Consider the following 15,620-nt stretch of genomic DNA (forward strand, 5'->3'; position numbering starts at 1 on the left):
TCAAGGTTGACTCAGCCTTCCATCCTTCCGAGGTGGGTGAAATGAGGACCCGGATTGTTGTTGGGGGCAATATGCTGACTCTGTAGACCGCTTAGAGAGGGCTGAAAGCCCTATGAAGCGGTATATAAGTCTAACTGCTATTGCTATCTATCTATCTACCTGTCTGTCTGTCTCTGTCTCTGTCTCTGTCTCTGTCTCTCTGTCTGTCTGTCTGTCTGTCTATCCATCCATCCATCCATCCATCCATCCATCCATCCATCCATCCATCCATCCATCCATCCATCCATCCATCCATCCATCCATCTATCTATCTATCTATCTATCTATCTATCTATCGGATTGTTGGGGGCAATATGCTGACTCTGTAAACCGCTTAGAGAGGGCCGAAAGCCCTATGAAGCGGTATATAAGTCTTTTAAAAAAAAAGCAACTTTTAGAGCAGGAAACGGTATCTAGCTAGAGAAGGGATTTGGACTAGAAGACCTCCGAGGTCCCTTCCAACACGGGAAGGGGCCTTGGAGGTCTTCTAGTCCAGCCCCCTTCTCTGTTATCCTATATTCTGGGCAAGGTAAGGCCAAGCACCTCTCCTCCCACACCTGCCTGCCCCTCTTTGGGGTTTCCTGGAGGATTTCTGGAAGGTTCTTGCCCGCAAGGGCCGCCAGGTGGCAGTGGGAGCCTCGTGGAAGCCCTTAAATTCCCCCCCTGCCTTCTGACAGCTGCGCCTCACTTTTCCACGCACGGCAGCCGCCGCCGCCGCCGACTAGCTGGACTCCAGAAGCGCCGAGAGAAGGGAGGGAAAGCTCGCATGATCCTGTAGGATTTGCCCCGATCTCGGCCGGAGGGCAGCCCCCTTGTCTCCCAGCGTCCGGATGTGATTCTTTGGGACTCCGGAGGACTTTCAGAAAGTGGCCAGGTAAAGGACAAACGGAGGTGGCAGCTGTTCCAGAGGATGAGCCGGCAGGGCTGAACACCTGGAGGGGCTGCCTCCCCTTCGGCTGGCCTCCCCCCAGGTATTTCAGCCTCCCTCCAGGCCCTCATCCTTCCTGGGTTTTGGGGAAGGGGCGGCGTTGGACTCGAGCAGAGAGAAACGGGAGGGGGGCGAGACTTTCCCACCAGGCTGGCAAGGGGTTAAGGGAGCCTCCCGGAGGGCAAGCGGGCGCCGCTGGGAAGGCATGGGCTCCGTGGCGACCCAGGGGTATGTGCGGGGGTCCAGCCAGCCCAGGGAGGGACGTGGGGTGGTTGCTGATTCGGTCTCTGGCGGATGCCGAGGTGACCCGCTGGGAAATCCTGAGCGTGTTTCCATTGCAGGCAAGGGACGCTACGTGCCAAGGAGAAAGCGTCCACCTATGGGGTGGGATGGGGGTGGGTGGGTCCGGTTGAACTCCCTGGGTGTCTGCGTGCCAGGGCAGGGGTGCCAGCTTCGGACACCTGCTGGGCAGTTCTAAGATCCTGAACAATCTCCTCTCCTCCCTTCCCTTCCCTTCCTTCTCTTTCCTCCTTCCCTTCCCTTTTCTTTCTTCCTTCCCTTCCCTCCTTCCCTTTCCTTTCTTTCTCTTTCCTCCTTCCCTTTTCTTTCTCCTTCCCTTTCCTTTCTTACTTCCCTTTTCTTTCTCCTTCCCTTCCTTCTCTTTCTTCCTTCCCTTCCCTTTTCTTTCTTCCTTCCCTTCCTTCTCTTTCTTTCTTCCCTTCCCTTTTCTTTCTTCCTTCCCTTCCCTCCTTCCCTTTCCTTTCTTTCTCTTTCCTCCTTCCCTTTTCTTTCTCCTTCCCTTTCCTTTCTTACTTCCCTTTTCTTTCTCCTTCCCTTCCTTCTCTTTCTTCCTTCCCTTCCCTTCCTTCCCTTCCTTCTCTTTCCTCCTTCCCTTTTCTTTCTCCTTTCCTTTCTTACTTCCCTTCCTTCTTTCTTCCTTCCCTTTCTTTCTCCTTCCCTTCCTTCTCTTTCTTCCTTCCCTTTCCTTTCTTCCTTTCCTTTCCTTCTCTTTCTTCCTTCCCTTTTCTTTCTTCCTTTCCTTTCCTTCTCTTTCCTCCTTCCCTTTTCTTTCTCCTTTCCTTCCCTTTCTTACTTCCCTTCCCTTCTTTCTTCCTTCCCTTTCCTTTCTTCCTTTCCCTTCCTTCTCTTTCTTCCTTCCCCTTTCTTTCTTCCTTTCCTTTCCTTGTCTTTCCTCCTTCACTTTTCTTTCCCCTTCCCTTCCCTTCCTTACTTCCCTTCCCCTTTCTTTCTTCCTTCCCCTTTCTTTCTCCTTCCCTTTTCTTTCTCCTTCCCTTTCTTCCATTCCCTTTCCTTCCTTTCCCTTTCCTTCCTTTCCCTCCCCACTTTTCTCTCTTCTCTTCTGGAGCTCCCAGGTCTGGGCACGTTCCTTATTTCTCTTCCTCCTCCTCTTGGGGGGGGATTTTCTCTCTTTCTGCAAAAGTTCCCTTCACCCCCAGAAGTTAGAAGCTTTGCAGGCAGAGCAAATCGGGGGGGGGGGGGAATCCGTGTGTCAGGTAGGGAGGGAGCAAAGGAGAGAAATCCGTCTTCCCTTTGGCACGGATCCACAGCTAGCTCTGGAGAATCTGTCTTAGAGACAGGGATGGTGGTGGTGGGAAGCCAGTTCCAGACAGACAGCAGACAACCATCATTCCTTCTGCATTTAAACAAAACGGAACAAAACTATCAGAGTTTGTGCTTGCCGGGCTAAAGATACAGGATGAGTTTGCAACAAGTGTTGGTGATGAGAGTTGGGAATCCCGAGGTGATTGATTGGTTTTTGGAGCCTTCCGGTAGAGTCAACCGGAGTTGAACTTCCATGAAGATTTATCTTTTTTTTTTTTGGTGTGTTTGTGTGTGTGTGTGTGTGGGTCAAGATTTGCATTTTCAATCTTATGGCATTTTCTCCCACCCTGGTCAGAAAAGATGCTCAGGAGATGTGGCACAACGACTTTGCGAGGTAGGTTAGCCAAGAAAGGGCAACTGAGTTTGAGTTCCTTTGGAAGGTGGAGCTCAGATGGGAATCTAGTCTGGGGTTTGTTTGTTTTTTGGATGGGTTTCAAACAGCTTTGATTCTCCACTGCTGTGGTTTAGGGACAATTATGGCATTTTTAGAAAAGTGAATGGGGGGGGGGAAATCTCTTCCAGATCGTGCCTGCTGTTGCAGAAACAGTGCAGCCTAAAACTGTGTTTTAGTCATGCGTCGAGAGGAAGAAACCTATTTGCCTACAGGGGTAACGCAACAAAAGGGGATAATCTGATCGGGGCAGATTGTTGGGGGGGTTTGAAATGGAAACCGACACAAAAATGCTCTTGTTTCTGAAACTCCATCCAAGCAACAGCTGAAAATGGGCATTTTTAATCCTTGCTAAGAATCTCTAAACACAACCACACCTATCTCGAAAAATTCCTTTGAAATGGTGCCCTGGTTAGTTAGATATGTTTCATGCAGAAGAGAGGGGGGGGGGGAGGAAGGGAGGGAGGAAAAAGAGAAGAAAGAAAAAAAGAAAGAAACAAAGAAGAAAGAGAGAGAGAGGAAGGAAGGAAAAAGAGAAGGAAGGAAGGAAGGAAGAAAGAGAGAGGAAGGAAGAGAAAGAGAAAGAAAGAAAGAGAGAGAGAGAAAGAGAAAGAGAAAGAAAGAAAGGGAAAAAAAGAAAGAAGAAAGCAAGAGAGAGAGAAAGGAAGGAAGGAAAAAGAGAAGGAAGAAAGAAGGAAGAAAGACAGAGGAAGGAAGGAAGAAAAAGAGAAACAAAGAAAAAAGAAAGAAAGGAAAAAGAAATAAAGAAGAAAGAGAGAGAGAGAAAGGAAGGAAGGAAAAAGAGAAGGAAGAAGGAAGGAAGAAAGAGAGAAGAAGGAAGGAAGAGAAAGAGAAACAAAGAGAGAAAGAGAAAGAGAGAAAGAGAAGGAGAAAGAAAGGAAAGAGAGAGAATGAAAGTTTGAAAGAATGAACGAATGAAAGAAAGAAAGTAGGAAAGAAAGAAAGAAAGAAAGAAAGAAAAAGAAAGATGCTTGGAGAGAAAGAAAGAGAGAGAGAAAGAGAAAGAAAGAAAGGAAAAAGAAAGAAAGAAGAAAGAGAGAGAGAGAGAAGAAGGAAGGAAGGAAGAGAAAGAGAAACAAAGAGAGAAAGAGAAAGAGAGAGAAAGAGAAAGAGAAAGAAAGGAAAGAGAAAGAAATGAAAGATTGAAAGAATGAACGAACGAAAGAAAGAAAGTAGGAAAGAAAGAAAGAAAGAAAGAAAGTAGGAAAGAAAGAAAGAAAGAAAGAAAGAAAGAAAGAAAGAAAGAAAGAAAGAAAGAAAGAAGAAAGAAAGATGCTTGGAACCTACACTGGGGAACCCTGAAAAAGTCATGGGGTTTTGGCCTGTTGGGGCTGAATGGCAGTTTGAGAGCTTCTGGAGTAGCTTGTGAATGCAAACTGGTGAATCTTGGTTTATGCTAAATCTTTGCTTGAGCCCTGAGCAGCTTCAAGCAATGCATGAACCAGATACTGGTAGTCCTTGACTTACAACAGCTGAGTTAGTGACTGTTCAAAGTCACAAAGGCATGGAAAACAGTGACTTACGACCATTTCCCACACTTAACGACTATCCCTGCATCTTCACGGTCGCATGATCAAAATTCAGACGCTTGGCCACTGACTCACATTTATGACAGTTGCAGGGTCACGGGATTCCCCCTTTTGAGACCTTCTGACCAGCCAGATTCACTTAACATCCGTGTTGCTAATTGAACAACTGCGGGGGATTCACTTAACAACAAGAAAGAAATCGTAAGATGGGGCAAAACCCAGCAAATGCTTCACTGAACCACATGAAAGTTGGGCTCAACTGTCCGTAAGTCAAGGACTACCTGAAGATCTCTCTATGTGCGTCCGAGAGAATTTCGGAAAGAAATTCAGTTATTGAGCCGACGAGAAAGAATAACAGCGTTAAATGGCTCCTCGTCACGATTCCTCCCCTCCTCCTTTTTCCCAACCTCCCTTCCTCTCCTCCTCCTCCTCCTCCCGGCTCTGTATTTACCTGGCCATCTGTAGTTCCCATTGTTTTCCCCAGCTGCCTGCCTCTGAGGTTAACCTCACCTGGGCAACATGGGGGTGCAGCAGAACACACCTGGAGTCTCATATATCACATGAGGTTGATCTGGAGGGATTGAACGAGTCGGGAGAAAGCTCACAGGACCCTGATCTGGAGAGAGAGAGGGGGGGGAGGGAGAGAGGAGAGAGAGAGAGAGGGAGGGAGGGAGAGAGAGGGAGAGAGAGAGGAGAGAGAGAGGGAGGGAGAGAGAGAGAGAGGAGAGAGAGAGGGAGGGAGAGAGAGAGAGAGGAGAGAGAGGGAGAGAGGAGAGAGAGAGAGGAGAGAGAGAGAGAGAGAGAGAGAGAAGAGAGAGAGAGGGAGAGAGAGGAGAGAGAGAGGGAGGGAGAGAGAGAGAGAGAGAGAGGAGAGAGGGGGGGAGGGAGGGAGAGTGAGAGGAGAGAGAGAGAGAGAGAGGAGAGAGAGAGAGGAGAGAGAGAGGGAGGGAGGGAGAGAGAGAGGAGAGAGAGAGAGAGAGGAGAGAGAGAGAGGAGAGAGAGAGAGAGAGGAGAGAGAGGGAGGGAGGGAGGGAGGGAGAGAGAGGCACCAGTTGTCAAATATCCGAATTTTGTTCACGGAATCACGTGGAAAAAAGGGACACAGTACTGAGCTTGTCGATCAGAAAGGTCGGCAGTTCGGCGGTTCGAACCCCTAACACCGCGTAACGGAGGGAGCTCCCGTTCCTTATCTCAGCTTCTGCCAACCTAGCAGTTCGAAAGCACGTAAAAAAATGCAAGTAGAAAAACAGGAACCACCTTTGGTGGGAAGGGAGGAGCGTTCCGTGAGCCTTCGGTGTTGAGTCATGCCGGCCACACATGGCCACGGAGACGTCTTCGGACAGCGCTGGCTCTTCGGCTTTGAAACGGAGTTGAGCACCGCCCACTCATGAGTCAGGAATGACTAGCACATCTGTGCGAGGGGAACCTTTAATCAGAGGGAAGCTGGGACGGATGTAAATGCGAGGATTGGTTGTAAGTCATCTTTTTTTCAGTGCTATTGGAACTTCAAAAGGTTGCTCAACTAATGCCAGTCAGAGACTCAGCTGTGCTCCAAAGAGCGGATAGGAGACAGGAATAGTCTGTAGGGATTCTCAGCCATCCAGGTCAGGGTTCTCCCAAAGATACTTTTTCAGGAGGCAACTGGACTTCCCTGTTTGGTTTCTTTTTCTTTGAAGACCTTTCCCTTCTCCTCCAAGAAGCTTCTTCAGCCTCTTCCATTCTCTTCCCTTCCCCACCACCCAGGCAGAGATGGAGAAGTTTCTTGGAGGAGAAGCGAAATATTTTCCAAAGAAAAAGAGAGTTTAAAACCTGGCTCCTATTTTTTTTTAAAAAAATGTGTTTTTATTTTTCCATTTCATTTTCGTACAGTCACATATAGCAATAGCAATAGCAGTTAGACTTATATACCGCTTCATAGGGCTTTCAGCCCTCTCTAAGCGGTTTACAGAGTCAGCATATTCCCCCCAACAACAATCCGGGTCCTCATTTCACCCACCTCGGAAGGATGGAAGGCTGAGTCAACCTTGAGCCGGTGAGATTTGAACAGCCGAACTGCAGCTAACAGTCAGCTGAAGTAGCCTGCAGTACTGCACTCTAACCACTGCGCCACCTCGGCTCTCTGCGCCACTGTGCATAACCGGGGCCATATAACATTAAACAATAAACACAGCCATTCCTCTTGTTGACAATACCCCCCCAAAATAGAAACCCAATGTGCCTCTTCGACCCTCCATACACCCTTTCTTTCGCCCTCCTCCAACTTCCCTTCTTCCCTCCATCATTCCCCTCTACCCTACTTCCCCTCCCCTCTACCACTTTTTTAAAAAATACATTTAAAAAAAACTGGCTCCTATTATACGCGCAATCAGACCTTCTTTTTAAAATAAAAACAAAACTCATCGAAACTCTTTGAAAAGAAACACAATTTTGATTGCTAGTTTCCTTGGTGGGTTTTGGCTCCGTGCGAGTTAATCAGCTGGGTGAAACCCCCCCCCACCCCACCCCTCTTCACTGAGCAAGGTTTGGATGAAGAGGGTGGAAGGATATTGGAGGGATGGGAAGAAGCTGGATTGGTGATTGCACGATGCCACCGTGCGCATATATTTTTTTAATGACTTTTGGAGCCCTGACTTGGCCCGACTGGAAGGTTAGCGAAAGTTGAGTTCCAACTTTCAGGAAGAAGGAAGCGATTATCCAGCAAGAGAGCAAGAGAATGGAAGGCTGTTGGTTATTTATTAGATGCATATCCTGCCTTTCCTTTCCTGGCAAAATCCAGGCAGTGGTGAGTTTCGGTTTTAATTCGCGTTGAAAGATCATCTCGTTGCCTCTCAGAGGATCGCTTTAATCTCTGGCAGGAATGCAGCGTTTCGTTCCTTAGGGATCCAGCTATGAAACTTGGTGACATCGTTCTGGATCTGGGGCAGCAGCATCTGTTGTGGGGGGGGGTGTCAAAAAAGGCTGATGAGGTGTCCTGATGTCCCATCTCTTTCATAGACCTTTTATAGGTCTAAAGTCCTACCTGCCTAGCTCCCTCCTTCCCCATCATATCCATCCATGCACCCATCCATGCACCCATCCATGCACCCATCCATGCACCCATCCATCCATGCATCCATCTTGGATGCTCGCTTTGATCAAGCAGCAAGCACCATTCGTGGTAAGGTAGAAATCTTAAAAAGACAGAGATATGATGATTTCATCCTGGTAGGAATGAGGAAAAGGATTTTCCTGGAATGATTTTTTTTCTGCCTGTCTATTACCTCCCTCCCTCCCTCCCTCTTGTCTAACTCCATCACTCCATGCACACACTAGTTTTTTTTCTTTTTTCGTTTCTGTTATAATTTTGCACCAGTGAGGTTAAAACCAATTTTGTTGTATTTAAGTACAATGACAATAAAGATTACACTTGCTATAATTATAATATCATATCTATCTATCCATCTCTCCATCCATTCTCTGTCTGTCTGTCTATCTGTCTGTGTATCTATCTGTCTGTGTAATCTATCTGTCTATCTCTATATCTATCTATCTATCTATCTATCTATCTATCTATCTATCTATCTATCTATCTATCTATCTATCTATATCTATCTATCTCTATATCTATCTATCTATCTATCTATCTATCTATCTATCTATCTATCTATCTATCATCCATCCATCCATCCATCCATCCATCCATCCATCTATCTATCTATCTATCATATCTATCATATCTATCTATCTATCTATCTATCTATCTATCTATCTATCTATCTATCTATCTATCATCCATCCATCCATCCATCCATCCATCCATCCATCCATCTATCTATCTATCTATCTATCTATCTATCATCTCTGTATCTATCTATCTATCTATCTATCTATCTATCTATCTATCTATCTATCTATCTATCATCTATCTGTATCTATCTATCTATCTATCTATCTATCTATCTATCATCTATCTATCTATCTATCTATCTATCTATCTATCTATCTATCTATCTATCATCTATCTATCTATCTATCTATCTATCTATCTATCTATCATCCATCCATCCATCCATCCATCCATCCATCTATCTATCATATCTATCATATCTATCTATCTATCTATCTATCTATCTATCTATCTATCTATCTATTTATCATCATCATCTATCTGTATCTATCTATCTATCTATCTATCTATCTATCTATCTATCTATCTATCTATCTATCTATCATCTATCTGTATCTATCTATCTATCTATCTATCTATCTATCTATCTATCTATCTATCTATCTATCTATCTATCATCTATCTATCTATCTCATCTTCTCTGAACCTTCGTGGCAGAAGTATTATTAGCCGACGGGCTTTCCTCTTGAAAGAGACACAACTGACTTTTTCTGGAAAGGCTTCGGGTGGGCCTTCTTGGCTGCACAAAAGAATTTGGGTCATAAATCACTGGAGGAAAATTAGTCGGTTTCCAAAACAAAACAAACCTGACATTTCTTAGCTGCTCCTACTAGAATTGTCAGTAGCAGCTGGCAAAGTGCACACACTAAGCAGAAAGATAAATGCCAAGGAAATTTAGTCTTGGCTTGCCATAGATTTAAGTCAACAAGGCAAAATAAAATAAATTACATCGCAAAGGCCGATCTGCACTTGAATGAGTTTCGGATATAAATCTCCATGAAGTGCAATGGCTTCAGGTTAAAAACTTGAAGGAGCCCTTTTTTTTTATTCTAGATACGGGCTTCTCAATTTACAACCAAATTCGGAGTTCCCATTGCTAAGCAAGGTGGTTCTTAAGTGAGGCGTGCCCGATGTTACGACCATTTTTGGCGTCAAGGTTGTTAAGTGAACCACTTAATAATCGCAAGACTCTGAGATGTTACAACTGTTGTGAAGACACATCAGCTCCCAACTGCCCGAATGTGGATCAGGTGATTGTGGGGATGACTGCAGTGGCCATGAGACCGAGGACTGATTATAAGCAATTGTTTTCGGTGCTGTTGTAATTTCAAACAATTACTGTATGAATGACGTTTGCGCTGGGTGCGCTATTTTAAAAAATCGCATCCTGAAATAGATGAAGATCTCAACGCAACAATATTGAGAAGTCTTTGGAATTTACAAAAAGGGGGCATTTTAGACTTCTACGGGAGGTGAATAGCAATAGCAATAGCAGTTAGACTTATATACCGCTTCATAGGGCTTTCAGCCCTCTCTAAGCAGTTTACAGAGTCAGCATATCGCCCTCACAGTCTGGGTCCTCATTTCACCCACCTCGGAAGGATGGAAGGCTGAGTCAACCCTGAGCTGGTGAGATTAGAACCGCTGAACTGCAGATAACAGTCAGCTGAAGTGGCTGCAGTACAGCACTCTAACCACTGTGCCATCTCGGCTCTTAGGCTTAACACGTGGTGTGAACCCAGCCAAGAGTGGCTTATTCACAGGGTGGGCTTCAAAAATTTTAGCCAGGGGTTCTCTGCCCGGTTGCTGAGTGGGCATGGCCCAGTGGCAGGTTACAGGGGGTACGCCCCGGTACGGGTGTACCGGAGGCCTGCCTGGAGCATCGGGTACACAGCAGCCCCCATGAGATGACCACTCTTGCTGCCTCCTGCACCTCAAAAATAATAAGACCTCCCCAAAAATAAGGCCAAGTGCTTATTTGGGGGGATGTCAAAAGAAAGTAAGACCCCGTCTTATTTTGGGGGAAACACGGTAGGTTTTAATTCAATCTATGAATGCATCTCAGCCTTTCCATGTTCTTCTCTCTTTCTTTTGCAATTTTCAAGTTTATTGGGCGTCCAAGTTTTGTTTTATCAGAGCGGGTGGAAACATCCATGCACTGGCTGCCTATTGGTCTCCGGATACGCTTCAAGGTGCTAGTCGTCACTTATAAAGCCCTTCATGGTATTGGACCTGGGTACTTGAGAGACCGCCTGCTGCCAATCACCTCCAATAGACTGATTAGATCGCACAGATTAGGCCTCCTCCGAATTCCATCCGCCGGCCAATGCCGGCTGGCGACTACCCGGAGGAGGGCCTTCTCTGTGGCTGCTCCGACCCTCTGGAACGAACTCCCCGTGGAGATTCGAAGCCTCACCACCCTCCAGGCCTTCCGCAAAGCCCTTAAAACCTGGCTGTTCCGACAGGCCTGAGGCTAAAGAGCTTTTGCCCCCCTTCTCGAGTGGTATGGTTGTTGTGTGTGTTTTTAAATTTTGTATTGTTATGTTCGTCTTTTTATCCCCCTGTCTGTACCCCCCCTTCCCTGACTGAATTGTGAGCCACCCTGAGTCCCCTCCGGGGAAAAGGGCGGCATATAAATATAATAAATCCAATCCAATCCATCCCCCACCGTCTTTTCCTCCCCCAGGTCAACCTTTCTGTATGTGTGATCCAACGTCCAAGTCAACATTCAGAAGGCTCCAATGAGGGAGAGATCCCAAGCCCATGGAGCACGCAGGATCCAGATTTGGATTCTGTAGCCCTGGCATCGTTCTGACTTCCCCCCCTCCCCTCTTGAGTCCAGAGGGGCTTCAAACACTGCTCGGTTGTTTTTAGTGCCTTCCAAGCCATGTTGGTCTTGGCCCGATCACAAAATCCAACGTTGTGTAGCTTGATAATGTCAAGTTTCTACAATAAGCAGGCTGGAGCCGTGCGCAGGGTGGCTTAAGAGATAAGCTCTGGTTTTGCCCAGCATCTTTCTGGTTATCGGATGGGTTGACAGACACGGATCAAGGTTTATCTCAAAGGGATGCCACTGTCTCCCCCGCCCCCCCCATTAGAAACCAGAAATGGCTGGTTGTGGGGGCAGAAGGCAAGCGAGGTGGCCAATCTGTAAAAGATTGGGTTGCGTCCTGGCATGAAATGAGACAGTTTTCCCCCCGCCAGTCGTCTGCGTTGTTGCCCTTTTGGAATTTGGGCATGCTTTTCGACAATCTTTTGTTAGGATGGGAAGGGGCTTTTTTTTTCTTTTCGCAACAGGGACTGCCTGAGCCGAGGTGGCGCAGTGGTTAGAGTGCAGTACTGCAGCCACTTCAGCTGACTGCTAAGCTGCAGTTCGGCGGTTCTAATCTCACCGGCTCAGGGTTGACTCAGCCTTCCATCCTTCCGAGGTGGGTGAAATGAGGACCCAGATTGTTGGGGGCGATATATGCTGACTCTGTAAACTGCTTAGAGAGGGCTGAAAGCCCTATGAAGCGGTATATAAGTCGAACTGCTATTGCTATTGCTAAATAAGTGGGAAGGAAGGAAGGAAGGAAGGAAGGAAGGAAGGAAGGAAGGAAGGAAGGAAGGAAGGAAGGAAGGGGCAAGAGGCTGATTCTGTATATATGTCTAAGAAATAGGAGCCGAGGTGGCGCAGTGGGTAGAGTGCTGTACTGCAGGCCACTTCAGCTGACTGTTATCTGCAGTTCAGCGGTTCTAATCTCACCGGCTCAAGGTTGACTCAGCCTTCCATCCTTCCGAGGTGGGTGAAATGAGGACCCGGATTGTTGGGGGCGATATGCTGACTCTGTAAAGGTGAATTTGGGATAAATTGGGATAAAAATGTAGGTAACTTTGGAAAAATTAGCATATAAATATAGTTTGTCTTTTGGGAAAAATGAGCACAACTTTATATTATTAAGAAGTGGCCATTGGCCACGAATTGTATAAATGAAATTTCAGTTCAATGAAATTCAGTTTATGGTGAAAAAAAATGGGTTATAAGTCTCCTAATTTTATGACTCTTCGAAATCTGTAATTGGAGCTTGGTGGGGTGAGCATATTTTATATCATTTTTGTTTCTCCTATTAATTACATATCACAGCCCCTAATTAATAACTAAGTGGTATTCCTACCACTATTTCATCTTCACAGAAATTCTGAAAAGCATTGTTTATGACGATGAGAAACTAATCCTATTCTCTCTCTCTCTCTCTCTCTCTCCCTCTCCCTCCCTCCCTCCCTCCCTCCCTCCCTCCCTCCCTCCCTCCCTCTCTCTCTCTCTCTCTCTCTCTCTGTAGTTATTTTCCTCAGGATTTTTCTATAAATTCCTCCCCCCATTTCAACAAATTGGAAACCAACCCTTGGTTCTCGGACACCTCATTTTCAGAGTCAAGAATTATGCGAGACAATTTTAAGGGGTCTTTGAGGTGAGTATTGGCCTATTCTCCGAGATATTTGTTAAGTGAGTTATGCCCCATTTTTCTGGCCACAGTCATTAAGTGAATCACTGCAGTTGTTAAGTTAATAACCCAATTGTTAAGTGGAGGAATGTCTGTGGAAATTGCCAATTATCCAGGTCGTGGTGGTCCCAAGGTGATTTTCGGAAGGCCACTGGACTTACTTTTTTTCTTGAAAATGTTTTGCTTCTCATCCAAGAAGCTTCTTCTGTTCTTCTCCCACCCAAGAAGGAACTTGTTGCATGAAAAGCAAAAATTTTATAAGGCAAAAAGAACTCCCAAAGAAAGTACAGTGGCCTTTTGAGCCGAGGTGGCGCAGTGGTTAAATGCAGCACTGCAGGCTACTTCAGCTGACTGCAGTTCTGCAGTTCGGCTGTTCAAATCTCACCAGCTCAAGGTTGACTCAGCCTTCCATCCTTCCGAGGTGGGTGAAGTGAGGACCCGGATTGTTGTTGGGGGCGATATGCTGACTCTGTAAACCGCTTAGAGAGGGCTGAATGCCCTATGAAGCGGTATATAAGTCTAACTGCTATTGCTATTGCTATTTTGAAAAACACCATTCCGACACTGACTGTAAAAAACAAATCTTATTTCTTCAGACCTGGTTGAATTCCTTGTTAAAGTAGGACTAAGATAGCCAAGGGGGTTTCAAATCTTTATTAGGAATGTGTGACTCACCAAAAGAAAAAAAAATCATTTCACTGTCTGGGTTGGTAAGGATAATATTGATGGGCTGGTTGGACTGGTTTTATAACTGTTCCAGAGAGCCTTTTGGTGGATTATCTGCTCGTTTAGAATATAGAATAACAGAGTTGGAAGAGACCTTGGAGGTCTTCTAGTCCAACCCCCTGCTTAGGCAGGAAACTCTTTAGCATTTCAAATGGTTAGCCAACTTCTTAAAAACATCCAGTGTTGGGGGCATTCACAACTTCTGGAGGCAAGTTGTTCCACTGGTTAATTGTTCTGATTAACTCCTTAGTTCTAGGTTGCTTCTCTCCTTGATTAGTTTCCACCCGTTGCTTCTTGTTCTACCCTCAGGTACCTTGGAGAATAGTTTGAGTCCCTCTTCTTTGGGGCAACCCCTGAGATATTGAAAGACTGCTATCATGTCTCCCCTAGTCCTTCTTTTCATCAAACTAGACATACCCAGTTCCTGCAACCGTTCTTCGTATGTTTGAGCCTCCAGTCCCCTAATCCTCTTCGTTGCTCTTCTCTGCACTCTTTCTAGAGTCTCCGCATCTTTTTTACATCATGGTGACCAAAACTGAATGCAGAATTCCAAGCGTGGCCTTATTTATTTATTTCACCATGAACTTAAATTGGGCAACACCTGTGAGACAAATTGGCTTATGTTCTTTCTCTGATCCAACCTGGTTGTTGTGGAGAAAAAACTAAGAGGTTGGTCAGATGTGACTTGAAAGGGAAATTTTCTAGATTTGAAGGTTAGACCAGAAAATAAAATCACATCCGGAAGAAAGCGATGGCCATTCCTTTCCTTATTATTTCCAGGAAAACAAAGCTGCGTACAGTTATGCCCACGTAGCAATCAGCTCAAATCGAGGGAGGCTTTGACCTCACCGCTTACTCACCCAATTTCTTAAGGACACAGCAAAATCAGATTTGCTTTTGGAAGCAAGGTGGGAAGGATATGCTCCATAAAATCTTTAATTTGATTGCAAAACTTACGCTGGCTAGAAATGAATGCATTTTTAAAATAGCATTCTTCTTCATTACGTCCAACTTTTGTTAACCAACATTTGGCAGGGACTGAGGCATCCCCAGATTTGAAGCTATCCTTGATGTCACTTCTACAAATATCTTGGCAGTGAAACCCCATTCATATTCCATTCCAAAATGTCGTGCGGGTTTTATTTTTATTTATTTCCCCCCCCCCAAGTTTCCCTTGGCTGTTTGGGGTTCCCGAATTTCAATGTTTGCCAGTTTGCATCCAATCCCCTGTAGAATTGGAAGAGTCTATTTTTTTTTTGTAAAAATTCAGGAACAGAAAAACGAAGCAAAAAAAAAAACATATAGAAAAAAATGTGCAAATTTAGGCACGGCAAACCCCGCGAGCCTAATTTGACTTGTGTGAAATGGTAATTGTGCTTTATTTCAAGCAGCAAACGAGGGGAACAATTGGTTAGTCTGCCTGGGGAACAGCTGGATGCAAATCTGCCTGTCAAACTTCCCCCTTTGCTCAAAACGGGAAAATTGATAGGACTTTTCTAAGTTGAGTCGCTCTGACATGCGAAACGTAAGCCTTGTTTCCCATCCCTGCTTTGCACATAAACACTTGCAACACACACCCATGCCAGGATGAGTGTATTTCCTTTGAAAAAAAAGTGTGTTAAGAGTCCATCAGATTTGTCCAGGGGAATTGAGGAGCCGAGATGGCACAGTGGTTAGGGTGCAGTACTGCAGGCCACTTCAGCTGACTGTTATCTGCAGTTCGGCGGTTCTAATCTCACCAGCTCAAGGTTGACTCAGCCTTCCATCCTTCCGAGGTGGGTGAAATGAGGACCCAGACTGTGGGGGCGATATGCTGACTCTGTAAACCGCTTAGAGTGGGCTGAAAGCCCTATGAAGCGGTATATAAGTCTAACTGCTATTGCTATTGCTATTTTCAATCATCCAAGTCATGGTTGTCCCAAAGGTGCTTTCCCCCCCCTTGAAAATGTTTCGCTTCTTGGATGAGACTTTTTTGGAGGAGAACTGATTTTTAAAATAGTCTTTATTACATTTCCCAACATTAAAACAAAACAAAACACAAAACATACATTTACACTTGTAACAGCTTTTCCATGTTGGTATACATGTTTTTTTTTAAATAATACTATTTACAATAAATTATTTCTCTATATCACTATCTTGGATGAGAACTGAAGCAGCTTCTTGGGTGGGAAGTGAAACATTTAAAAAGCAAAATCCAGTGTGTGATTTGGAG

At 45.4% G+C, this 15,620-nt stretch overlaps 1 protein-coding gene across 1 annotated transcript in view; it reads left to right on the forward strand.

The window, feature by feature from the left end:
- The first annotated feature begins 800 nt into the window (after window positions 1-800).
- THSD4 (thrombospondin type 1 domain containing 4) overlaps window positions 801-15,620 on the forward strand; it is a 179,498-nt gene continuing 164,678 nt past the window's right edge. Inside the window, exons 1-2 of the mRNA XM_087703985.1 lie at window positions 801-913; window positions 12,518-12,646. Coding sequence (XP_087560111.1) covers window positions 12,618-12,646 — 29 coding nt within the window. The 5' untranslated portion in view covers window positions 801-913; window positions 12,518-12,617. The remainder of the gene's footprint in view (window positions 914-12,517; window positions 12,647-15,620) is intronic.

The sequence above is a fragment of the Thamnophis sirtalis genome, unplaced genomic scaffold, assembly GCF_051295495.1.
Source record: "Thamnophis sirtalis isolate CommonGarterSnake01/CBP01778 unplaced genomic scaffold, rThaSir2_p1.2 scaffold_2, whole genome shotgun sequence".
Lineage (NCBI taxonomy): Eukaryota > Metazoa > Chordata > Lepidosauria > Squamata > Natricidae > Thamnophis > Thamnophis sirtalis.